This window comes from Mobula birostris, chromosome 27 (assembly GCF_030028105.1).
Source record: "Mobula birostris isolate sMobBir1 chromosome 27, sMobBir1.hap1, whole genome shotgun sequence".
Taxonomy (NCBI): domain Eukaryota; kingdom Metazoa; phylum Chordata; class Chondrichthyes; order Myliobatiformes; family Myliobatidae; genus Mobula; species Mobula birostris.
The window spans coordinates 1297043-1324169 of NC_092396.1; the positions used below are offsets into that span (position 1 = coordinate 1297043).

General features: G+C 49.8%; 1 protein-coding gene across 2 annotated transcripts in view; it reads right to left on the reverse strand.

The window, feature by feature from the left end:
* Positions 1-24609, reverse strand: part of mmp23ba (matrix metallopeptidase 23ba) — a 37229-nt gene extending 12620 nt beyond the window's left edge. Inside the window, exons 1-7 of one of the 2 annotated variants that reach the window (XM_072245195.1) lie at positions 24100-24609; positions 21955-22079; positions 11825-11961; positions 7343-7510; positions 6244-6408; positions 3865-3975; positions 2985-3111 (exon numbers count right to left, since the gene is read on the reverse strand). In XM_072245195.1, coding sequence (XP_072101296.1) covers positions 2985-3111; positions 3865-3975; positions 6244-6408; positions 7343-7510; positions 11825-11961; positions 21955-22079; positions 24100-24225 — 959 coding nt within the window. In that variant the 5' untranslated portion in view covers positions 24226-24609. The remainder of the gene's footprint in view (positions 1-2984; positions 3112-3864; positions 3976-6243; positions 6409-7342; positions 7511-11824; positions 11962-21954; positions 22080-24099) is intronic. The other variant, XM_072245196.1, reaches the window with a different exon arrangement.
* Between the last annotated feature and the right edge of the window lie 2518 nt (positions 24610-27127).

The window sequence follows — 27127 nt, forward strand, 5'->3', positions numbered from 1 at the left end:
TTTTCTTTCAGCCAGAGAGTAGTGAATCTGCGGAATGCTCTGCCACAGACTGCGGTGGAGGCCAAGACCATGGGTATAATTAAAGCAAAAATTGATAGTTTCCTGATTAGTCAGGGCATCGAAGGCTATGGTGAGAAGGCAGCTGTATGAGGTTGAGTGGGATCCGCGATCAGCCATGATGGAATGGCAGAGCAGACTCAATGGGCTGAATGGCCTAATTCTGCTTCTATGTCTTATGGTCTTGTTTGATTCGTTTTCCCTCTCAACCCCATTCTCTTAGCTTATTCCCGTAATCTTTGATGCCCAGACTAGTTAAGAACCAATCAACCCCCACTTTAAATATACCCAATGACATGGGCTCCACTGCTGTCTATGGCAATGAATTCCACAGATTCATCGCCTTCTTCCCCATTTCAGGTTTCAACTAAAAGCCCACTTCATCGAACACCCTGAGGTTGACCAAAGCCATTCAGCCAGTGGTAGCTACTCCTCCACCATGGCCAGCACTAGTGGCTAAGCTACAGACACAGAGCCCGTTCTCTCCCGACTCCGGATATTAAGCCACGGGGCACTTCATGAAGAAACCTCTTTCTTATTGATCCACTACTGAAGATATAACGATGCACACTACAGCACAGCACTGTTTGAGCAAAGCTTCTGCGGACACATGACACCAGCAACGTCTGCAACTTAATCATCTTAAAGCTCTGGTAAACAGATTACTTCCACAAGAGCAAGGCTGGCCTCATTCCTGGGCAATTTATTTCCAGATATTTAAGCTGCAGTAATAATTTAGATAATAAGCATCTATTTAAATTAAACTGAGTGGTGAATAGAAGATCAAAATGCAAAGGCAGAGATTTAATTTCCAGACAAAGAATGGAGATCAGTAACATTTCCCAAGGAGAACTGGATATAGAACAGAGAACATTACATCACAGTACAGGCCCTTCGGCGCACGATGTCATGCTGATCTTTTAACCTACTCCAAGATCATAAGACCATAAGATATGGAAGCAGAAGTAGGCCATTCGGCCCATCGAGTCTGCTCCGCCATTCAATCATGGGCTGATCCAATTCTCCAGTCATCCCCACTCCCTTGCTTTCACCCCATACCCTTTGATGCCCTGGCTAATCAAGAACCTATCTATCTCTGCCTTAAAAACACCCAATGTCGGCCCTCACAGCCGCTCGTGGCAACAAATTCCACAGATTTACCACCCTCTGACTAAAGTACTTTCTCCGCATCTCCGTTCTAAATGGACATCCTTCAATCCTGAAGTCGTGCCCTTTTGTCCTAGACTCCCCTACCGTGGGAAATAACTTTGCCATATCTAATCTGTTCAGGCCTTTTAACATTCCGAATGTTTCGATGAGATCCCCCCTCATTCTCCTGAACTCCAGGGAATACAGCCCAAGAGCTGCCAGACGTTCCTCATACGGTAATGCTTTCATTCCTGGAATCATTCTTGTGAATCTTCTCTGAACCCTCTCCAATGTCAGTATATCCTTTCCAAAATAAGGAGCCCAAACCTGCACACAACACTCCAAGTGTAGTCTCACAAGTGCCTTATAGAGCCTCAACATCACACCCCGGCTCTTATATTCTATACCTCTAGAAATGAATGCCAGCATTGCATTTGCCTTCTTCACAACCAACTCAACCTGGAGGTTAGTCTTTAGGGTATCCTGCACAAGGACTCCCACGTCCCTTTGCATCCCTGCATTTTGAATTCTCTCCCCATCTAAATAATAGTCTGCCCGTTTATTTCTTCCACCAAAGTGCATGACCAAACAACTTCCAACATTGTATTTCATTTGTCACTTCTTTGCCCATTCCCCTAAACTCTCCTCAACACTACCCGTTCCTCCACCTACCTTTGTATCATTGGCAAATTTAGTCACAAATTCATTAATACCGTTAGTCTTGCGAGACCATGGATCTGCGCCTGGAAAGTCTTCACTCTCCAGGGCGCAGGCCTGGGCAAGGTTGTATGGAAGATCAGCAGTTGCCCATGCTGCAAGTCTCCCCTCTCCACGACACCGATGTTGTCCAAGGGAAGGGCACTAGGACCCATACAGCTTGGCACCGGTGTCGTCGCAGAGCACTGTGTGGTTAAGTGCCTTGCTCAAGGACACAATTCGCTGCCCCGGCTGGGGCTCGAACTCACGACCTTCAGGTAGCTAGTCCAATGCCTTAACCACTTGGCCAGGTGCCCACACATTAATACCACCCTTGGGATTATCAGTCTTGGGCTGGCCGGTGGTGCAGTGACATCAGCATTGGACCTCGAGGTGTATGGTCTTGAGTTCAAATCCGGCCTGGGCAGTAGCAGTATCTGCGCGGAAAAAGGCCTGGCAATCTACTTCCGTATCTTACCATGAAAACACTATGGACAACTACACTATCAATAGGATCGCCATGAGTCGTTGATGACTCGATGGCACTCAACAACAAAATCTATCCCTCCCACATAACACTCCATTTTTCTACCATCCTTGTGCCTATCTAAAAGTCTCTTAAATCTCCCTACCAGCACCCACCGCTCTGTGTAAAAACCTTACCTCCGACATCCTCCCTGTTCTTCTGTCCAATCACATTAAACTTATGCCGGCTCGTATTAGCCATTTCTTCTCCAGGAAGAAGTCTAACCAGATGTTAAGTAATAGTAAATTGATTGATTTCATCTGAATAGTAGGGGATTTAGTGCCCTGAGGTCAGCCCCAAAGATTAGGACTCTGTGTCTTCTGGTTTAAAACCCTCTGCAGAAGTTACTTGCAATGGAGAAGCATACTGAGGAACGAACGACTGTTTTCACACCCAGTGCCTGGGAAAGACCATCAGAGCCAATAGCGCGATGATCACTGGTTGTGCTTGAACAGAGTGAAGGCATCTTTATACCTGCAGTCCCCTGAGCCTGTCTTATTGCCCAGAATGGAATTAAATGAAGATGAAGTATGAATACGAAGCACAGTACACTTACTTCAAAGTTCCCTTCTTATGGGCAATCTTTTGTCCACAGCGAATTGTCACCTTTCTGCCTTTGGGAACTCGCTTGACCTTGGTCCTGGGAGGAATGGGTGTGGGAGGAATGGTGGGAACAGGCGGGTCTGCAGAACAAAAATCTTTACAATTAGATCCATTTCTAACTTCTAATTTCAAAAACTCACTTTCAAATCAACACGGGGGTGGGGGGTGTGGGAGATGGAGGATCACACACAGTTTACTCAAATCTCCAATAAACTCCAAGATAGTGTGCAGCGTTCAGTAGTGGGTGCAGTTTGTGATGACACTGTGTCTGGTCTAATCAAGTCACCAGGAATGTGATCACTGTGTGGAAAACCTTTCACGTCCGCTGCCCCTTTAACGGTCAAGAGTTTCACGAAAATTGGCCCAGGAATGAAAGGGTTAACATATGAGCAGGTTTTGCTGGCTCTGGGGCTGTACTTGCTGGAGTTTAGGAAAATGAGGGGCATCTCAATAAAAATTGAAAGGCCTAGATAGAGTGGATGTGGAGAGGACGTTTCCTATGGTCTAGGACCAGAGGGCACAGCCTCAGAATAGAGGGACGTCCATTTAGAACAGAGATGAGGAGGAATTTCTTTAGCCAGAGGTGGTGAATCTGTGGGATTCGTTGCCACAGACGGCTGTGGAGGCCAAGTCATTGGGTATATTTAAAGTGGAGGCTGATCAGTTCTTGATGAGTCAGGGTGTCAAAGGTTACGTGGAGAAGGCAGGAGAATCATAAATCAGCCATGACTGAGTGGCAAAGCTATTCGTAACGCAATGAAGTGAAGTCACTGTGCACAGCACAGACAGCAGAGAGCTGGTGAGTGAACGCCGACTGACCCATAACACTGTACCTCTGCAGAAGCTGCAACTGTACGGACAATGCTTCATCATTAATGCATGACGATTTTCACAGGAACCATTCTGTGCCCAGGAAGGACATTCGTCCAGTCTGTCCAGGCAACCTTCAATTAGAGAAACACATTGGCTCAATAGGAACAGTTCACAGATCCTTCAGTACGAGCTCCCCAACTTGTCGCACATCCTGGCCTTATACTTCACTGTTTGCTCAGTTCTTAGCCGCATAACTCAAAGTCTATATTGACATATTGACCTCCTCCTGCCCTCAATGTGGAACTTCCCTCTGCCACCACAACTGCCCCAGGTGTCTATGGCATCAAGTGAGAGGTTAAAAGTTCAAAGCAAATTTATTATCAAAGTACATATGTTACCATATACTACCCTGAGGCTCATTGTCTTGCAAAGGCACCATTTCCAAAGGCAGTGGAGAATGCAAAGCTTTCTTTGAATATGATTTAAGGAATGAAAGGGTTAACATATGAGCAGTGTTTGGAGGCTCTGGGCCTGTACTCGCTGGAGAGGGGTGGTCTCATTGAAACTTATTAAATATTGGAAGGCCTAGATAGAGTGGATGTGGAGAGGATGTTTCCTATAGTGGCGGAGTCTAGGACCAGAGGGCACAGCCTGAGAATAGAGGGACATCTATTTAGAACAGAGGTGAGGAGCTATTTCTTTAGCCAGGGAGTGGTGACTCTTAGGTGCCTGCGGAGTCCAAGTCATTGAGTACAGTTAAAGTGGAGGTTGATAGGTTCTTGATGAGTTAAAACTATAATCAGATATTGTCAGAGCACAGATCCCATCAGTGAATCACATCTGTGGGATTTACAACGGAAAGAACAGGCTGTTTGGCCCATCTAGTCATGTTACAGTTCATTTAAAAAAACAGAAATAGGTTGGTGACTGGAGGGAGACAGAGCACGACGGTAGATGGAAAAATTAGTAAATTGGCTTATTATTGTCACATGTACCAAGGTATAGTGGAAAACATTTTGGATGTTATCCAGACAGACCCTTTCTTCAGATCAGTGCATTGAGGTCGTACAAGGGAAAACAGGAGCAAAGTGGCTTACCAAGATGACGTTCACCAGGATGCTGCCTGGATGAGAGAGTAGAAGCTCTAAGAAAACCTTACGTTGCTTTTCTTAAAGTGCCAGAGGCTGAGGAGAGGTGTAGATAGGACAGGCTGTCACAATCTTTTCCCCAGGGTAGAAATGTCAAACACCAGAGGACATACTTTTAAGGTGGAGGGTGGGGGAAGATTAAAGGTGACGTGAGGGTCAAGTGTTTTTACACAGAGAGTGATAGGTGCGTCGAATGGGTGATCAGAGTACAGAGTGGAATCACATTGCTTGGTGGTGTTTAAGAGAATTTTAGACAGACCATAACCAGGTAGAACGAGAGGCCAAGAAACAAACTCATAGTAGGGGCTCATTCGGGTGTGGTAACAGTGGGGCAGAAGCTGGCCTTGAGCCTGGTAATGTGAGGTTTCGGGCTTTTGTTATCTTCTGAGCGGTGGAAGAGTGGAAAAAAGAGAGTGTCTGGGGTGGGTAATGCTGGCTGCTTTACTGAGACAGTGAGAAGTGTCGACAGAATCTATGGAGGGGAGCTTGGTCTGTGATGCCCACAACTGTCCGCAGATTCCTGCAGTAGGCATGGGTGTTGTGGGTCGAGGGTCCTGCACTCTAGGACTTAAATTCCCCTCATGAGAAGCAGCTTCACATCTTCGCCAATCTTTGGAGACAGACATTTCTGCTGAACCCCACATCAGTGACGCCCAGTGTGTTGTGCTTGTTTCTCCGCAGTGCAGAGACCTGTCCTACTCTCTCCTCTCCGGTAGCTGGGCAGTGAGGACGCGGAGTTTTGGGAAATTGTGGGTGGATCCAGAGCTTTGAATTACAATCCCAAATCCCTGCCTCCAGAGGTCATTGCCAAAGAAATAAACTCCTTGGCCTCAGGGTTTTCCCTTCACAAGGACGAAGAACAGAGTGGAGTATGGTAGTGTGACGCGATGATGGTGGGGGCCTGGGTACAATTCCCACGCTGTCAGTAAGGAGTTTGTACATTCTGCCCGTGTCTCTGGGTGCTCCAGTTTCTTCCCACATCCCAGAGACATATGGGTGTACTTAGTGCGGGCTCGTCGGGCAAGAATGGCCTGATACTGTGGTGCACACTAAGCAAATAATATAAATGAAAGTGATGTAAGAAACGGGAATTTGTATCTGGCTCATAACCATTTGATACTGGGGCAGCGCCGGGAGCCCAGAGACCATCGGCGAGGAGAAGAGGAGATTGTAGAAGGAGTGGCCAGCTACCTCGGGCTCTACAAACAGAATGAAACCTCATCACCCTCACCCAACGGAGCATCGTCTCACCATAAAGTCTCCAGATGCCCCACATGTCATCCTGGGTGATTTGGTCCTTTCCCAGCAGAGTGGCATTTCTGTTCATAATCGCATTCGGATTCTGTGAGTGCATTAGACCGAGACTGTGTCCGATCTCGTGGGCAGCCACGTGCACCAGGTCAGTCAGCCACACCACTGCAACACAGATCACAGTCACACCGCCAGTCAGTGTCTGAGAACACGGGCTCCGGGCGCCAAACTGACGCTGCACCCTTGCTCCCAGGAACTTTAGATTCCCACGCAATGTCACTGCTCAGTAACACAGCCATCCAGGGCCTGGACCAGTTCCACACAGGTACCAGTTCGAATCCTGTCACAGCCACTGGGGAAGTTGAATTCAGTTAATTAATTAATTAAATATCAACACTTAATTAATTCTATGTTTTATGTAAATAGTTTGTTATCAAAAGACTAGCATCAATAAGGAAATTACAAACCTAATAGATTATCAGAAACTTTTCTATTTCATTCCTCCTTAAGGAAATCACCCTTTCTCTCCCCCACCAACACAGGACTCCAAACCCAGAGCGAAGACCTGGGGATGGGAATTAAACCCACCCCCACCCCCAGTGACACCCACGTCTGTGACGCAAGGTGGAGAGGGTCAGCAACTTTAAATGGCTCGATGTTATCGTTCCAGACAATCTATAGAAAGGCTGCATCCCTTGACTGAGGCCGCCAACATCATAGTGGTTGTTTATTAATTACATCTGAACAAGTAACAACAAACTGAAGATTAAACATCCTGTAGAGTCAGATACATGTTCCTCGGCCTATCCAATCCACTGTTACTCTGTCGTCCCATCAACCAGCACCCAGACCTTAGCCCTCCACAGCCCCACCATCCATGTTCCTGTCTAAATTTCTAATGAGTCAGTAACTCTCACCGACACAGTGACCAGAACCTCAGTAACTCGCACCGACACAGTGACCAGAACCTCAGTAGCTCTCACCGACACAGTGACCAGAACCTCAGTAGCTCTCACCAACACAGTGAACACCAGAGCTGAATTCACTAGCGAAGTGCGACCGGAAGCATTTCAGAACATCTGTAATGTCACAGACTCACCTTTCTTCCAGCTGAAACGGGTTTTCCCCAATATCCAGTGCTCATAGTCATCAAAATGGATTTCTCCATTGGTTGGGAAGAAAGCATGTGCCAATTCTCCCGTTATTCCATCAAAACAAGGATGCGAAGGAATCTGCAGGCAGTCGGTGTGATTTATGGAATAAAATCCTGTAAAAGCAGATGACAGTGTTAATGTCATCTAATTAGGGAACACCATCAGGGAGAGGGGTACATGAGAGCGTGGGGACGGGAAAGAGAAATGGGACGGGAAGGAGAAGGAGTGGGGGAAATGGGATGGGGAGAGGAGTGTGGTGGGGGCAGGGGTGGGGAGAGGGGCAGGGTGGGGGTGAGGGGTGAAGGGTGAGGGGTGAGGGAGGGGAGAAGGAAGGGGGAAGGGAGGGGAGGAGAAAAGAGGAGTCGGGTGGAGAAGGGGAAAGAGAGGAGAGGAGAAGAGGAGTGGGAAGGGAGGAGGAGAGGAGGGGGGGAGGAGGGGGGGAGGAGGAGAGGAGGGGGGGAAGAGGAAGGAGGAAGAGAGTGGGGGAGGGGAGATGGAAGAGAAGGGGAGGGGAGGGGGAGGCGATGGAGTAAGGAGAGGGGTGGGGAGGGGGGCAGGGTGGGAGTGAGGGGTGGAGGGGGGGACAGGGTGGGAGTGAGGGGTAAGGGAGGTGAGAAGGAAGGGATGGGGAGGGGGTGGGGATGGGGGAAGGCCATAAGAAATTAAGATATAGGAGCAGAATGAGGCCATTCAGCCCATTGAATCGGCTCCATCATTCCATCATGGCTGATCCTGGATCCCACTCAACCCCACACACCAGCCTTCTCGCCACATCCTTTGATGTCCTGACCAGTCAGGAAATTATCAACTTCTGCTTTAAATACACCCACGGGCTTGGCCTCCACTGCAGTCTGTGGCAGAGCATTCCACAGACTCACCACTCTCTGGCTAAAAAAAAATTCCTCCTGACCTCTGTTCTAAAAGGTCACCCCTCAATTTTGAGGCTGTGCCCTCTAGTTCTGGATACCCCCACCAGAGGAAACATCCTCTCCACATCCACCCTATCTAGTCCTTTCAACATTCAGTAGGTTTCAGTTCTTCTAAATTCCAGTGAGTACAGGCCCAAAGCTGCCAAACACTCCTCATATGTTAACCCCTTCAGTGCTGGAATCATCCTTGTGAACCTCCTCTGGATTCTCTCCAACACATCCTTTCTGAGATATGGGGCCTAAAACTGTTGTCAATACTCCAAATGCAGCCTGACTAGTGTCTGATAAAGCTTCAGCATTATCTCCTTGTTTTTATATTCTATTCCCCTTGAAATAAATGCCAACATTGCATTTGCCTTCTTTACCATGGACTCAACCTATAAATTAACCTCTGGGAGTCTTGCAAGAGGACTCCCAAGTCCCTCTGCACCTCTGATGTTTGAACCGTCTCCCTATTTTGATAATAGACTGCTCTATTGTTCCTTTTACCAAATGCATTATCATGCATTTCCCAACACTGTATTCCATCTGTATGAATGAACGAATGAAATTTATTTCGGTCAGTACAAACATAACAAAAAGCATCATTTTCAATGATGATTTCTGCACTTTTTTTGCCCATTCTTCCAATTTGTCTAAGTCCTGCTGCAATCGCATTGCTTCCTCAGCACTACCTATTCCTCCACCTATCATCATATCATCTGCAAACTTTGCCACAAAGACATCAATTCTATTGTCTAAATTATTGACAAACAATGTGAAAAGTAGTGGTCCCAATACTGACCCCTGAGGAACACCACTAGTCACTGGCAGCCAACCAGAAAAGACCCCTTTTACTCCCACTCACTGCCTCCTGTCAGCCATTCCGCTATCAATGCCAGTATCTTTTCTGCAACACCATTGGATTTGATCTTGTTAAGCAGCCTCATGTGTAGCCCTTTATCAAATGCCTTCTGAAAATCCACTCTCTCTCCTTTGCCCACTCTGCTTGTTACTTGCTCGAAAAACTCTAATAGATTTGTCAGGCAAGACTTCCTTTTACAAAATCCATGCTGACTGTGACTTATTTTAGGACAAGAGGGCACAGCCTCAGGATAGAGGGGTGTCCATTCAAAACAGAGATGCAGAGAAATTTCAATCGACAATAGACAATAGGTGCAGGAGTAGGCCATTCGGCCCTTCGAGCCAGCACCACCATTCACTGTGATCATGGCTGATCATTCACAATCAGTATCCAGTTCCTGCCTTATCCCCATAACCTTCGATTCCGCTATCTTTAAGAGCTCTATCCATCTCTTTCTTGAAAGCATCCAGAGACTTGGCCTCCACAGCCTTCTGGGGCAGAGCATTCCACATATCCACCACTCTCTGGGTGAAAAAGTTTTTCCTCAACTCCGTTCTAAATGGCCTACCCCTTATTCTTAAACTGTGGCCTCTGGTTCTGGACTCACCCATCAGCGGGAACATGCTTCCTGCCTGCAGCGTGTCCAATCCCTTAATAATCTTACATGTTTCAATAAGATCCCCTCTCAGCCTTCTAAATTCCAGAGTATACAAGCCCAGTCGCTCCAATCTTTCGACATATGACAGTCCCGCCATCCCGGGAATTAACCTTGTGAACCTATGCTGCTCTCCCTCAATAGCAAGAATGTTCTTCCTCAAATTTGGAGACCAGAACTGCACACAGTACTCCAGGTGTGGTCTCACCAGGGCCCTGTACAGCTGCAGAAGGACCTCTTTGCTCCTATACTCAATTCCCCTTGTTATGAAGGCCAGCATGCCATTAGCTTTCTTCACTGCCTGCTGTACTTGCATACTTGCTTTCAGTGACTGATGTACAAGAACATTCATTAACCAGATGGTGGTGAATTTGTGGAATTTGTTACCACAGGCAGCTGTGGAGGCCAGGTCGTTGGGTATACTTCAGGTAGAGATTGATAGGTTCTTGATTGGCCATGGCATCAAAGATTACGGGGAGAAGGCTGGGAGTGGGGCTGAGGAAGGTAAAGAAGGATCAGCCATGATTGAATGGCAGAGCAGACTCGATGGGCCAAATGGCCTAATTATACTCCTATGTCTTATTTAATCTCTTCCCAGCAGAGCCACACCACCGCCTACGCCTTCCTGCCTGTCCTTTCGACATAAAGTATATCTTGTGTGCTAAGCTCCCAAGGGAGAGGGGAAAGGAGTGGGTGAGGAATAAGGGAGAGGAGAGAGAGCAGAGGAGTGGGGAGGAAGAAGGGGAAAGGGAGAGGGGAGAGGAGAGAGGGCAGAGGAGTGGGGAGGGAGAGGAGAGAGGAGTTGGGGGAAAGGGGAAGAGAGGGGGAGAAGCATGGGGGAAGGGGAAGAGAGCGGAGAGGGGTTGGGGAGGGGAAAGGGATAGGTGAGAGTAGTGGGGGGAGGGGGAAGGGAGAGGAGGGAAGTAAGGGGAGGGGAAGGGGAAGGGAGAGGGGAGAGGGGAGAGGAGTGGGTGGGAGGGAATGGAGAGGGTGGGGAGTGGTGGGAGGGGGAACAGAGAGGGGAGAGGAGGGGAGGGGAAGGGAGAAGGGAGTAGTGAGGGGGAGCAGGTAAAGGGGAATGGTGAGGAGTGAGGGCAGGGGCAAAGGGGAAGCAGATTGGAGAGGAGTGAGGAGGGGAGAGAAGTGGGGATGGGAAAGGGAGAGGGGAGAGGAGTTGGGGAAGAGGCAAAAGGAGTGGGGGAGTGGGATCGGAGAGGGGAGAGGAGTCAGGGAGGGGCAAGGGGGATGGGGAGGGTAGGAGTGGGAGGGGGAGAGTTGTGGAGGGGAGTGGAAGGGAGGGGAGTGGAGTGGGGAGGGTAATGGTGAGGGTAATAGTGAGAGGATTGGGATGGGGATGGTTGTGGAATTGGGAGTGGGGAGGAGAGAAGTTGGGTGAGGAGTGGCAAGGAGGAGAGTGGGGAGAAGGGGAGTGAGGACAGGAGAAGAGTGGGAGGAGGGGAATGAGCAGGGAAATGCGGAGGAGAGTGGGGAGGAGGGAAGTGGTGAGGGGAGTGGGGAGGGGAGAGGGGAGAAGGGGAGAGGGGAGAAGGGGAGAGGGGAGTGGGGAGGAAGGTAATGAGCAGGGGAATGGGGAGTGGGGATGTGCAGAGGAGTCAGGTGAGAAGAGGCAAGGAGGGGAATGGGGAGAAGGGGGAAGGGGAGTGAGGATGAGGGGAGTGTGGAGGGAGGGGAGTGTGAAGGAGGGGATGGTGTGGGGAGTGGAGTAGGGTGGAGTGGGGAAGAGGGGAGAAGAGTGAGGAGGAGGGGAATAGAGGGAAGAGGAGGGGAATGGGGAGGAGGGGAATAGAGGGAAAGGGAGGGGAATGGGGAGGAGGGGCAGGGGAGTGGTGATGAGGAGAGTTGGGTCAAGGGGAATGGGGTTGAGGAGTGTTGGAGGGAAGGGAAAGGTGATTAACTGAAGAGAGTTGAACTGGTTTGATTAATTTGCTGAAGTGTGGTAAATACCTTTACAACTTCCCTTTGACCAAAGTGAACTCACCTATTTTAATATCAGCGCTGACATCAGGAGGAACCTCAGTAAAATTGAAAGGAGAAATACTACTCCACATCTGAAAAGCAGCTGCAATCCCCTTCTTCGTGTCCTCTTCGTTCATTGTCTTTGGAACGGATAAAATTCTGTGGAGAGAGACATGATTCCTGAATCAATGGGAGAGTGGATAGACTTCACGCCGGGAGCCATGCCCTGTGGAAGGAGCCTGATTCCTCTGCGGCTCCCAATCCTGTCAGAAGAACAGGGCTAGGGTGAGACCATTCGGCACTCTGACGCCCATCTGTTTTCCCACATGATCACACTCCTTCCCCATGGATGAAGTTCCAATTTTCAGACTTCATCTCCGGATCCAGACTGAAAGAAATGGAAAGACCATAACAGCATAAGACTATGCCACTCAGCCCATTGAGTCTGCTCTGCTATTCCATCATGGCTGATCCCAGATCCCACTCAACCCCATTCACCTGCCTTCTCACCATATCCTTTGATGCCCTGACTGATCAGGAAACTATCAACTTCCACTTTAAATATACCCACAAGCTTGGCCTCCACCACGGTCTGTGGCTGAGCATTCCACAGATTCACTACTCCCTGGCAAAAAAAATTCTCCTTACCTCCGTTCTAAAAGGTCGCCACTCAATTTTCAGGCTGTGTCCTCTAGTTCTGGATACCCCACCATAAGAAACTTCCTCTCCACATCCACCCTATCTAGTCCTTTCAACATTCAGTAGGTTTCAATGAGATCCCCACGCATTCTTCTAAATTCCAGTGAGTACAGGTCCAAAGCTGCCAAATGCTCCTCATACACTAACCCCTTCATTCCCAGAGTCATCCTTGCAAACCTCGTCTGGACTTTCTTCAATGCCAACACATCTTTTTAGAGATACGGGGCCCAAAAGAGTCACCCTCACAGGAGGAGACACCGTGTGTTCATGCAAAGTTCAAAGTTAACTTTATTATCAAAGTACCTATGTGTCACCACATACAACACTGAGATTCAATTTCTTGCGGGCATTCACACACAATAGAACAAACAACCTCCAACCCTCTGGCTGCATCCCAGGACTGGGAATGTCGCAGGGTCAAATGGCACAGGACTGGGAACGTCACAGGGTCAAACATCACAGGGCTGGGAACGTCGCGGGGTCAAACTGCCCAGGACTGAGAATGTCACAGGGTCAAATGGCACAGGACTGGGAATGTCACAGGGTCAAACACCACAGGACTGGGAACGTCTCAGGGTCAAACACCACAGGACTGGGAATGTCGCAGGGTCAAACGGCGCAGGACTGGGAATGTGGCAGGGTCAAACGGGCAGGACTGGGAATGTCACAGGGTCAAACGGCGCAGGACTGGGAATGTCACAGGGTCAAACGGCGCAGGACTGGGAATGTCACAGGGTCGAACACCACAGGACTGGGAACGTCTCAGGGTCAAACACCACAGGACTGGGAATGTCGCAGGGTCAAACGGCGCAGGACTGGGAACGTCGCAGGGTCAAACGGCGCAGGACTGAGAATGTGGCAGGGTCAAACGGCCCAGGACTGGGAATGTCACAGGGTCGAACGGCACAGGACTGGGAACGTCACAGGGTCAAACACCACAGGACTGGGAACGTCACAGGGTCAAACGGCCCAGGACTGGGAATGTCACAGGGTCGAACGGCACAGGACTGGGAATGTCGCAGGGTCAAATGGCGCAGGACTGGGAACGTCGCAGGGTCAAAAACCACAGGACTGGGAATGTCACAGGGTCAAATGGCGCAGGACTGGGAATGTCACAGGGTCAAATGGCACAGGACTGGGAACGTCACAGGGTCGAACGGCACAGGACTGGGAATGTGGCAGGGTCAAACGGCACAGGACTGGGAATGCCACAGAGTCAAACACCACAGGACTGGGAACGTCCCAGGGTCAAACGGCGCAGGACTGGGAATGTCACAGGGTCAAATGGCACAGGACTGGGAATGTCGCAGGGTCAAACACCACAGGACTGGGAATGTCGCAGGGTCAAACGGCACAGGACTGGGAATGTCGCAGGGTCAAACGGCACAGGACTGGGAACGTCACAGGGTCAAACATCACAGGACTGGGAACGTCTCAGGGTCAAACACCACAGGACTGGGAATGTCACAGGGTCAATGGCACAGGACTGGGAATGTGGCAGGGTCAAACGGCACAGGACTGGGAATGCCACAGGGTCGAACGGCACAGGACCGGGAACGTCGCAGGGTCAAACATCACAGGACTGGGAATGCCACAGGGTCAATGGCACAGGACTGGGAACGTCACAGGGTCAAATGGCCCAGGACTGGGAATGTCGCAGGGTCAAACACCACAGGACTGGGAATGTCGCAGGGTCAAACTGCACAGGACTGGGAATGTCACAGGGTCAAACGGCGCAGGACTGGGAATGTGGCAGGGTCAAACGGCGCAGGACTGGGAATGTTACAGGGTCAAACACCACAGGACTGGGAATGTCGCAGGGTCAAACACCACAGGACTGGGAATGTCGCAGGGTCAAACGGCACAGGACTGGGAACGTCACAGGGTCAAACATCACAGGACTGGGAACGTCTCAGGGTCAAACACCACAGGACAGGGAATGTCACAGGGTCAATGGCACAGGACTGGGAATGTGGCAGGGTCAAACGGCACAGGACTGGGAATGTCGCAGGGTCAAACACCACAGGACTGGGAATGTCGCAGGGTCAAACGGCACAGGACTGGGAATGTCGCAGGGTCAAACGGCACAGGACTGGGAACGTCACAGGGTCAAACATCACAGGACTGGGAACGTCTCAGGGTCAAACACCACAGGACAGGGAATGTCACAGGGTCAATGGCACAGGACTGGGAATGTCGTAGGGTCAAACGGCACAGGACTGGGAATGCCACAGGGTCGAACAGCACAGGACTGGGAACGTCGCAGGGTCAAACATCACAGGACTGGGAATGCCACAGGGTCAATGGCACAGGACTGGGAACGTCGCAGGGTCAAACACCACAGGACTGGGAATGTCACAGGGTCAAACACCACAGGACTGGGAATGTCGCAGGGTCAAACTGCACAGGACTGGGAATGTCACAGGGTCAAACACCACAGGACTGGGAATGTCGCAGGGTCAAACTGCACAGGACTGGGAATGTCACAGGGTCAAACGGCACAGGACTGGGAATGTCACAGGGTCAAACGGCACAGAACTGGCCCTTTGGCCCATCTCATCCATGGCAACAAGATGTCTGCCTGACTTACTCCCATTTACCCACATTTGGTCCATCTCTCTCTAAACCTTTCCTTGCTGACTACCTTCCAATGTCTTTTAAATGACCACCTCCTCATTCCACACACCCACCACCCTCTGTGTGAAAATCTTGTTCCTCAGGCCCCTTATAAATCTTTCCCTGCGAACTGGAAAATGAATCTCAAGGTAGCATAGGGTAGTCTTGGAGCAGCCATTGTGGTGAGCAGGTCAGGGTTGGAGTGGCTTTGATTCACCAGGCTCGGGTGAGGTGAAGTATCTGGTAGGTTCATTCCTAGTAGCTCATACCTTGTCTGTTAGGGCAGAGTAGTGTAGTGAGAATGGCTTCGGGGCAGTGCTTTGTACTCTGGGAGAGATGTGGGAAGAGTCGAAGCTCCTGAGAGAACTTATTAAGGAACTGGAGCTGCTGCTCGATGACCTTTGACTCATACAGGAGAACGAGGAGGTGAGAGACAGGAGCTACAGGGAGGTAGTCACCCCCAGGTCACAGGAGGAAGGCAACTGGAAGATCGTTAGGAGAAGTAGGGGATATGCACAACCAATACAGATTAAACCTGCGGCCGTTCCCCTCAGTAAACAACTTTGGATACTGTTGAGGGTGATGACCTACCGGGTTGTGGGGAGGGGAGCCACACTGACCAGGTCTCTGGCACTGGCTCAGAAGTGAAGAGAGGTGAAGATGACTGTAGTGGTGATACGAGATCAAGGAACAAAGACGAGATTCTGTGGGCGTATTAAGACAGACACAGCCGATATGTTGCCTCCCAGGTGCCAAGGTCAAAGATAACTCGGATCGGGTCCATAGCGATCCAAAGGGGGAGGGGGGGAAGGATGAGCAGCAGAATTCTTGGTGCATATTGGCAGCAATGACAAAGAACAGACGAGGTGAGGAGGTCCTGAAGAGAGCTTAGGAAGCTAGGTAGAAAGCTGAAACGCAGGACCTCCAGGGTAGTCATCTCTGGATTGCTGCCCATGCCACGTGCCAGGAAGGGTAAGAATGGGTTGAGTGGGCAGATGAATGAGTAGCTGAGGAATTGGTGCAGGGGGCAAGGGTTCAGAGTTATGGATCATTGGGATCTCTTCTGGGGAAGTTATGACTTTATGACTTGCACACACCCGAGGGGGACCAATAGCCTTTCAGGCAGGTTTGCAAGAGTTGTTCGGGGGGCAGGGGGAGGGTTTAAACCAATTCGGCAGGGGGATGGGAACTGGAGTGATAGTGCTGCGGATGAGGTAGTTGGTTGAGAAAGGCAATCTGTAGTGAGACTCCTCGCAAGGAGAGGGTGATGATAGGGCAAAATTACAGTCAACAGGATGGGTCACAATGTAAAAGACAGGCAAAATCCAGAAGAGTGAATGCGGGACTGAAGGTGTTATGTTTGAATACACACAGTATACAGAATAAGGTCGATGAATTTGTAGCACAGTTTCAGATTGGTATGTATGACATTGTGGGCATCACTGAATTGTGGCTGAAAGAAGATTATATCATAGCTGGGAGCTTAATGTCCAAAGATAGATAGATTGATAGATACTTTATTGATCCCAAAGGAAATGACAGTGTCCCAGAAGCATTACAAGTACACAGATATACAAATATTAGAAGAGAAGCAAGAAAGTATAACAATAAGTTACCTTAAAAATAAGAAGTAATATATTTACAGGTCAAAGATTACAAGATCACTTCCCGGCTACAGGTTAACTTGTTATAGAGCCTAATGGCCGAGGGTAAGAATGACCTCATATAGTGCTCTTTGGAACAGTGCAGTTGTCTTAGTCTATTACTGAAAGTGCTCCTCTGGTCAGCCAAGGTGGCATGCAGAGGGTGAGAAACATTGTCCAGAATTGCCAGGATTTTCCGGAGGGTCCTTTGTTCTACCACAGCCTCCAGTGAGTCCAGTTTGATTCCTATAAGAGTCAGCCTTTCTAATCAGTTTATTGACCCTTTTGGCATCACCTGTGTTGATGCCATTGCCCCAGCACACCACCACATAGAAGACTGTACTAGTGATAACAGACTGGTAGAACATGTGAAGGAGAGGCCTGCATACTCCAAAGGATCTCAGTCTCCTCAGGAAGTAGAGGTGACTGTGGCTCTTCTTGTACACAGCTTTTGTGTTGGTGCTCCACTCAAGTCTGTCATCCAGGTGCACCACATCCAGCTGGACCACTTGCAGGTCCTCACCACATTCACATCCTCACCATCAATAGTAACAAGGAGCAATGCAGGCTCCGTCTTCCTAAAATCCATTACCATCTCTTTTGTTTCACTGACATTGATCTGCAGATGATTTAGCTTCCACCATCTGACAAAGTCCTCCACTAGGGCCTGTATTCATCCTCCTATCTATTGCTGGGTCCCAATAGCCTCATCATCTCACGCAGACGGTAGAAGGGAGAAACTCTCCCTGCCATGAACCTCCAAGCGCCGCAAACTTGCCGATGCAACACCATTGGAAGCACCGGACCGCAGCGGTGAGTCCGTCTGAAAACTTCGAGCCTCCGACTAGCCCTCCAACACCGAGCACCATCCTCTGCCGAGCGCTTCAACCCCGCCCCAGCCGCCAAGCAACAAGCAAAGCCGAGGACTCGGGGCCTTCCCCTCCGGAGATTCTGGATCACACAGTAGCAGCAGCAGCGAAGCAGGCATTTCAGAAGTTTCACCAGATGTTCCTCCGTGCTCTCAGGTCTGTCTGCATCAAATCAGGATTGTGCACGGCACCCTACTTGACAAATAACAGACATCACCACCGGAGCGGCCGCTGTGAGCTGCGTCACGCCGCCATCTTCTCCTCTTGAAGGCAGTTGAGAAATCGGAAAACACAATCCTCACAGCGCTGCCCTTTCATCCCAAAGGGAGTAGGCTCTGTTCAGCAGGTAGGTGACAGCACCATTGATTCCAGTGTGCTCCTGGTAGGCAAACTGCAGGGGATCGAGGGCTGATCTGACCAGAGGTCAGAGGTGAGCCAGGACCAGCCTCTCTAGGGTCTTCATGATGTGTGAGGGCCACTGGACGGTAGTCATTCTAGACTTTTGGTTGGCCCTTTTTGAGTACCGGGACCATACATGAATTTTTTCACACTGTTGGGACCCTTTCCAGGCCGAGACTCAGATTGAAAATGTGCTGCAGAACTCCACACAGCTGCTCAGCACACTCCTTCAGCACTCTGGGGTTCACACTGTCCGGTCTCAATGCTTTGCCATGTCTGAGTTTCCCCAGAGCCCCTCTCACCTGCTCAGGAGTGAAGGTGGGTCCATGATGACTGGGGAGTTGGTGGAAGGTGGGGGCTGGGGGAGGTGAAGATCGGGACGATAGCAGTTGGTATGTGGACACGTAGATGGGAGGTGTAGGGGAAGGAGGGGGTGTAGACACTGGTAGCCCATGTTGTTCATCCATTTGTTGAACCAGAAGGGGGAGGAAGGAAGAGGGGGCATTGGGTGCCTCGGCACCTGGATTGGTCTGCTGGGAGGTCGGAATGGGGATAAACAGGAGGACAATTGTCAAATCTATTGAAGAATTGATTCTTAGCTGCATTCAGAGGCTCTACAGCTAGGCTGATTGAAGCCAGTGATGTTCTTCGTGTCTCTCCACACCTCCCCTGTGGTACTCTGCCCGAGCTAGTTCTCCAGCTCTCTCCTGTATTCCTCTTCAGCCTCCTTGATCTTCTCCTTTAGCTCCCTCTGCTCATGTTTCCATTCCTCCCTGTGTCCGGATGTGAAGGTACGTTGTATCAAAATGCCAGGCAGGTGGGGGTGGGGTGGGGGAGAGCACAGCTCTGGTGGTAGAATAATGAAATCAAATCATTAGAAAGAGGTGACAGAGGGTTGGAAGATGTTGAATCTTTGTGGATAGAGCTAAGGGACTGCAAGATTAAAAAGACCCTGATGGGAGTTGTATACAGACCCCCAGACAGTAGTACAGCTGTGGCCTACAAATTACAATGGTGGTTAGAAGATATATACCAAAAGGGCAATGTTACAATAGTCATGGGAGATTTCAATATGCAGGTAGATTGAGAAAATCAGGTTGGTGCTGGATTTCAAGAGGGGGAATTTCATGAATGCGTTTGAGATGGTTTTTCAGAGCAGCTCGTGGTTGAGCTCACTGGGGATCAGCGATTCTGGATTAGGTGTTGTACAATGAACTGGAATTGATTAGAGACCTTAAGGTAAAGGAGGGTGTGAGGTGTGGGGGGTTTGGCGGGGGTGGGGTGTGAGGGGTGTGAGGGGGTGGGTTGTGAGGGGTGTGAGGGGGTGGGGTGTGAGGGGTGTGGGGGTGTGAGGTGGTGTGAGGGGTGTGAGGGTGTGAGGGTGTGAGGGTGTGAGGGGGTGGGGGTTTGGGGGAGGTGTGAGGGGGTGGGGTGTGGGGGTTTGGGGGGTGAGGATGTGAGGGGTGTGAGGGGTGTGAGGGTGTGGGGGTGTGAGGAGTGGGAGTTTGGGTGTTTGGGGGGTTTGGAGGGTGGGGGTGAGGGGTTTTGGGGTGTGAGGATGGGGGTTTGGGATTTGGGGGGTGAGGTGTGAGGGTGTGAGGGGGTGGGGTGTGAGGGGTGGAGGTGTGAGGATGGGGGTTTGGGGTTTTGGGGGCGTGAGGGGATGGGGGTTTGGGGTTTGGGGGTGGGGTGTGAGGGATGTGAGGGGGTGGGGGTTTGGGGTTGAGGTGTGAGGGTGTGAGGGGATGGGGGTGTGATGGAGGTGGGGGTGTGAGAGGTGGGAGGGGGTGGGGGTGTGAGGGTGTGAGGGGTGTGAGAGTGTGAGGGGTATGAGGGTGTGGGGGGTTTGGGGGTGTAGGGTGTGATAGTGTGGGTGTATGGGGGTGTGAGGGGTGTATGGGGGTGAATGAGGGTGTGAGGATGGGGGTCTGGGGTTTTGGGGTGAGGGTGTGAGGGGGTGAGGGGTGTGAGGGTGTGGGGGTGTGAGGGGTGTGGGGTGTGTAGGGGTTTGGGGGTGTAGGGGGTGTAGGGGTTTAGGGGTTTGGGGTGTGAGGGTTTGTTGGTGTGGGGTGTGATAGTGTGGGTGTATGGGCATTTGAGGGGTGTATGAGGGTGTGAGGATGTGGGGGTGTGAGGGTGTGGGGATGTAGGGGTGTAGGGGTTTGGGGGGTGTAGGGGTTTGGGGTGTAGGGTGTGATAGTGTGGGTGTATGGGGGTGAATGAGGGTGTGAGGGTGTGGGGGTGCGTGAGGTGTGTGTGAGAGTGTGGGTGTATGAGGGTGTGAGGATGGGGGTTTGGGGTTTTGGGGTGGGGGTGTGAGGGGGTGGGGGTGTGAGGGTTTGGGGTGTGGGGTGTGTAGGGGTTTGGGGGTTGTGGGGTGTGATAGTGTGGGTGTATGGGGGTGTGAGGGGTGTATGGGGGTGAATGAGGGTGTGAGGATGGGGGTTTGGGGCTTTGGGGGTGAGGGTGTGAGGGGGTGGGGGTTTGGGGTTTGGGGGTGGGGGTGTCAGGGGGTGAGGGGTGTGGGGGTGTGAGGGGTGTGGGGGTGTGGGGGTGTGAGGGGTGTGGGGGTGTGGGGGTGTAGGGGTGTGGGGGTGTGGGGTGTTTAGGGGTTTGGGGTGTTTAGGGGTTTGGGGTGTAGGGGTTTGGGGGTTTAGGGGTTTGGGGGTTTGGGGTTTGGGGGTTTGGGGTGTGAGGGTTTGGGGCGTGAGGGTTTGTGGGTGTGGGGTGTGATAGTGTGGGTGTATGGGCGTGTGAGGGGTGTATGAGGGTGTGAGGGTGTGGGGGTGTAGGGGTGTGTAGGGGTGTAGGGGTTTGGGGTGTGGGGTGTGATAGTGTGGGTGTATGGGAGTGAATGAGGGTGTGAGGGTGTGGGGGTGCGTGAGGTGTGTGTGAGAGTGTGGGTGTATGAGGGTGTGAGGATAGGGTTTTGGGGTTTTGGGGGGGTGTGGGTGTGAGGGGGTGGGGGTTTGGGGTTTGGGGGTGGGGGTGTGAGGGTGTGAGGGTTTGGGGTGTGGTGTGTGTAGGGGTTTGGGGGTTGTGGGGGTTTGGGGGGTGTAGGGTGTGATAGTGTGGGTGTATGGGGGTGAATGAGGGTGTGAGGATGGGGGTTTGGGGTTTTGGGGGTGAGGGTGTGAGGGTGTGGGGGTGTGGGGGTGTAGGGATGTGGGGTGTGTAGGTGTTTGGGGGTGTGGGGGGGTTTGGGGGTGTAGGGGTGTGTAGGGGTGTAGGGGGTGTAGGGGTGTAGGGGGTGTAGGGGTTTGGGGGTTTGGGGTGTGAGGGTTTGTGGGTGTGGGGTGTGATAGTGTGGGTGTATGGGCATGTGTGGGGTGTATGGGCATGTGTGGGGTGTATGGGCGTGTGTGAGGTGTATGAGGGTGTGAGGGTGTGGGGGTGCGTGAGGTGTGTGTGAGAGTGTGGGTGTATGAGGGTGTATGAGGGTGTGAGTGTGTGAGGCGGTGATGGTGAGGTGACGTTGTGGTGACGTTTGTGAGTTGTGGAACTGGGGTGTGTGCAATGGGAGCAATGCTCAGCAAGAGCTGTCAGTCCACAGACAGGAGATGGTGCAGAAGAACATGTTGTCCCAGAAATAAATTACACACAAAGAAAGTTGATGCTATCAGAAATCCGAAAATCTGCATCAGTCACTGGGATTTGACCAGAGAAGTAGGAATGTGCACCCATAACAGTGTGCATCTGAAACCTCGTCTATCCACAAGATCGCAGATTTGAAATGGCGAGCACCCGCAACAGTGTACGACTATAACAGATTCACCAGCCTCTGGCTATAGAAACCCCTCTCTGATCCCAATGGACCATCCTGTATTCTGAGGTTGTGCCCTTGGTCTTGGACTCCCCCCCCCCCCCCACAAACACACACACACACACACACACACTATAGGAACACCCCCACCCTTCCTCCTTACTTGTAGGTCAGATTGAAGTGATTCCATCTCAGCATCTGTGGAGTTAATGTGTATCTCTTTTGGCGAGCTGGCCATTCCCTCAATGGCTGTTCCACATCCAGCCGCATCAAAGTGGAAACTCTTTCCTGGAGAACGAATGTCGGAGTTTTACTAAGCAGTTTGCAGTGGGAAATGCTCTCCTCGTGTCATTAATAATAACATTAGCACAGGACCTGCAGAATATGGTTGCCTGGAACAACTGGGGCAAAGAAAGTCTGTTGAAGGGTCTGAGCCTAAAACCCTGAATGTTTACCCCCTTCATAGATGCTACGTGACCTGTCGAGTTCCTCCAGCATTTCGTGCGTTATTCTGATGTTGTTTTTGCAACATCATTTAACTTCAGTTTGAAGCCCTCCCTCCCCCGAGTGGTTTCAAGTGGGATTATTAATGGCTGCAGGGGTTGGAAGGGACGCAATGCTCTGATCATATGGCTTCATAAACACAAGAGATTCTGCAGGTGCTAGGAATCCAGAGCAACACACACAAAATTCTGGAGGAACTCAGCAGGTCAGGCAGCATCTGTGGAGGGAATAAAGAGTTGACATTTTGGGGTGAAACCCTTCTTCAGGTCTGGAAGGAAGGGGGAAGAAGCCAGAATACGGAGGTGGGAGAGGGGAGAACACAAGGGCCTCATCTGTCACCCAGCCCGAGACAGCCCAGGGTCCTTCAGTAATGCAGTGCTGGTGCCAGGAGTGGGTGGAGCAGAACATATTCTCATCACCTGGCTAGTGGACAATAATTCGATCAAACATCCACAAAGGCATCCACCCGATCACTGAGGACTAACCTGCTGCCTGAATGGGACGGCCTATTTTCTGAGATCTGTTCGCGATGGTGAAGGGTTGGTGAATGGTGGTGTTACTGAGTCGATAACAGATTGATAGGACCACATGGTGCCTCACCAGCGTGGCGGTTGACACGACGTTATTACAGTTTGTGGGGTCAAAGTTCAATTCCTGCCACTGCCTGTAAGGAGATTGTATGTTCTCCCCATGACCGCGTGGGTTTCCTCCGGGTGCTCCGGTTTCCTCCTACAGTCTAAAGACCTACCAGATAGTGGGTTAATTAGTCATTGTAAGTTGTCTTGTGATTAGGCTAGGGCTAGGTTCATTGGTCTGAAAGGTCCTGTCCACACTGTATCAATAAATAAACAAACAATTGCTTTCCTGGTGTCTGTGGAGGCCAGGTCGTTGGGTGCATTCGAGGCAGAGATTGATAAGTTCTTGATTGGACATGGCATCAAAGATTACCGGAAGAAGGCTGGAGAGGGGAAAAAGGATTTGCCATGATTGAATGGTGGAGCAGACTGAATGGGTCAAATGCCCCACGTCTGCTCCTATGTCTGATGCTCTGTGGTCTAATTTGAGTCCGGGCCAAAGGGCTGGAGTCCCAGAGGCAGCCCGTCCTGGGGGTTGGGGACCTGTGTAGCTGAGGGGGGGTGTGATGGTGGGAAAGGGGACTGATTTGCTGTTGTTTGAGTTGTGTTCTGTGTTCTTTTGCTGAATGCTGTCGACATGCTATGCTGGCTTGTGGGCTGCCCCCAGCTTGCGTGGCTTGTTCATGTAAACAATGCATTTCACTGAATGTTTCGGTGCAGATGTGATAACCAGTCTGAATCTGAGTGTGGAGTCAGCAGAAAGATAGGGTTGTTGTGTTCATGTCCCATGTAACCACCTCCCATCACCAGAAAATGAGTTCACATTAAACCCAGCCATCAGGGACCAAGAAGAAAGGCAATTGCTGTCACTGAGGACCGAAAGGGGTTAAATTATTCATGTCACATCCTCAGCCTGACACTGACAGTCTGACACCTTACACCAACAACCCCCTGACCGAGCAGGTGAGAACAGTAACTATCTCTGGGACAGAGAGCTCCCCCACCCACTCACCACCCCACTCGCAACACAGACCGGAATCGACAGATGAAAGGCCACCCATCTGAAACATTAACCCTCTCCTTGCACAGATGCTTCCCGATCCAGAAATTCCTGCAGTTTCCAATTTTACAAGACATCTGCCATTGTTCCAAAGCAGATAATCTGAGTGCAATTTAAGATGAAGGTATGAATGAATTCTGGTAAGTAAAGGGTTAAGGTTTGTACTTACTAACTGACGTTTCCAGGTGGGGAATGCATCTGCATCATGATCCCCAGGTACAAACATCAATGTTACTGCGATGCACATAAACACTTTCAGATAATCTTCATCCTTGCAACAATGAGCAAACTTCATCCTTATAACAGTGCAGGTTCCCTCATTTCTCAGTGTCCAATCTTCGATGTGTGTCAGCGGTTCGCCGTTGCTGTGAGTTTAAACACACCACTGAGAAAGTGTTTAGTGCAGTAGCACCGACACAAACTGCATTTCCAAGGGGGAGCTGGAGCCAAACCCTGTCGCCTTACTTCTGATCTCAAAGGTCTCCATCCATCTGGGGGAACAGCTGAGCAGCCTGCAATTCTGGTGGGTTGGACTTATTTCAGCCCAGTAATCAATGTCAGATGTACAGAGAGAGAGGAACAACAGAGAACAGTGCCAGAAGATCGAGGGCTACAGTTAACTCCACAATGGACGTGGCAAAGTTAGAGCACACACATTATGTGGAGAAATGTTCAAGATCCTCATTCTATCCCTATGGAATAAGTAAACCAACAGCACTACCATCCACTGGGGACATGTATCAGGAGTGCTGAATACACAGGGCCCTTAGCAGAGCTAAGCGTCCCACCCATCCATCCAGCATCTTCTCTGACTTTCTACCATCAGGCAGGAGACTCCAATGCATAAAACAAGAATGGTCAGGATGGAAAACAGCTTCTTCCCTCTGGCCGCAAAGCTTCTGCACTCCCTGCCACATCACATTCAAAGTGTCACTGGATACTTTATACTGTACCCTACAATATTTAATTGATGCACTTTATCTATGCTTAATTCATCTGTAGGTTTAATTCTTACTTTCCTAAGTTATTGTGTGTTATGTGTACTATTGTGCTTTACACCCTGGTCCAGAGAAACGTTGTCTAGTTTGGCAGTATGCATGTATATAGTTAAATGACAATAAACTTGACTCGACTTTCAGGATCTAAAGGTCTTTGTGGACAAATATTTTACATACACCCACCAACATACTTTCAGCAAATGAGCCAACAACGAGGAACTTGATTCAAAACATTCCTGAAAGTATTGGAAATATTCAGTAGGTAAAACAGCATCTATGGAGAAAGAAGAGTTAATGATTCTGGTCAATAAGGCTGAATATTTTCATGTTGTTTCTCTCTCCATAGACACTGCCTGACTTGCTGAGTATGCCCAGCAATTTCTGCTGTCATTCACATTTCCAGGCTCCACAGTATTTTGCTTTGTAGGTCCTGCTTTACTCTTTGGAACATGGAGATAAAAAGTAGGTGCCAGATTAACAATTACCAGAAGACGTAAACCATTCAACCCATCAAGTCTGCTCCACCATTCCATCATGGCTGATTTATACCCCATTCTCCTGCCTTCTCCCCATAACTTTTGATGTTTTGATAAATCAAGAACCTATCAACCTCTGCTTTAAGTACATCCAATGACTTGGCCTCCACAGCTGCTTGTGGCAATGAATTCCACAGATTAACTACCCTCTGGCTAAAGAAATTTCTCTTCATCTCTGCTCTAAATGGATGTCCCTCTATTCTGAGTCTGTGCCCTCTGGTCTAGACTCCCCCACTATAGGAAACATCCTCTCCATATCCACCCTATCGATCTCTCAATATTCAATAGGTTACATTAACAGTTACTGTGGCAATGATACCTGTTTTGTTACTGTAGCCAACAAGAACTGCAACTTTACTGTAGGTTTGAAACTGTAACATTATCGTAGCAACAAGACCTACTACAGATACTGTAGCAACAAGAACTGTAATGGTTATTGTAGCAATGCGAACTGAAATAGTTACTGTAGCAACAAAACTGTAATATTACTGTGGCAACTGGAAGTATATCACATTATATTGGAGGGATAGGAAGGTAGGCAGAGGGGTGGTGTGGCTCTACTGGTGAAGAATGGCATCAAATCAGTAGAAAGATGTGACATAGGATTGGAAGATGTTGAATTCTTGTGGGTTGAGTTAAGAAACTACAAGGGTAAAAGAACCCTGATGGCACTTATATACTGCTCCCAACAGTAGCTGGGATATGAACCACAGATTACAATGGGAAATAGAAAAGGCATGTCAGAGACAATGTTTTGATAGACATGGGAGATTTCAACATGCAGGTCGATTGGGAAAAACAGGTTGGTAATGGATTTACAACTCGGCAACATCCTTGTAAATCTCCTCTGCACCCTTCCTATGGTTTCCACATCCTTCCTGTAGTGAGGTGAGCAGAACTGAGCACAGTACTCCAAGTGGGCTCTGACCAGGGTCCTATATAGCTGCAACATTGCCTCTCAGCTCCTAAATTCATTTAGAATTGGGGAGCATGCCTTATGAAGACAGGTTGAGTGAACTCGGCCTTTTCTCCTTGGAGCAACGGAGGATGAGAGGCGACCTGATAGAGGTGTACAAGATGATGAGAGACATTGATCGTGTGGATAGTCAGAAACTTTTTCCCAGGGCTGAAATGGTTGCCACAAGAGGGCACAGGTTTAAGGTGCTTGGAAGTAGGTACAGAGGAGATGTCAGGGTTAAGTTTTTTACGTAGAGTGGTGAGTGCGTGGAATGGGCTGCCAGCAACAGTGGTGGAGGCGGATACAATAGGGTCCTTTAAGGGACTTTTGGATAGGTACATGGAGCTTAGAAAAATAGAGGGCTATGGGTAACCCTAGTAATTTCTTCGGCACAACTTTGTGGGCCGAAGGGCCTGTATTGTGCTGTAGATTTTCTATGTTTCTATGGATCTCAAGAGAGTAAGTTTGTTGAATGCGTAAGAGATAGCTTTTTAGGGCAGTTTGTCGTTGAGCCTACTAGGGGATCAGTTATACTGGATTGGATGTTATGTAATGAACCAGAGGTGATTAGGGAGCTTAAGGTAAAAGAACCCTTAGGAACCAGTGATTACAATATGATTGCATTCAACTTGAAATCTGACAGGGAGAAAGTAAAGTCTGATGTAGCAATATTTCAGTGGAGTAAGGAAAATTACAGTGATATGA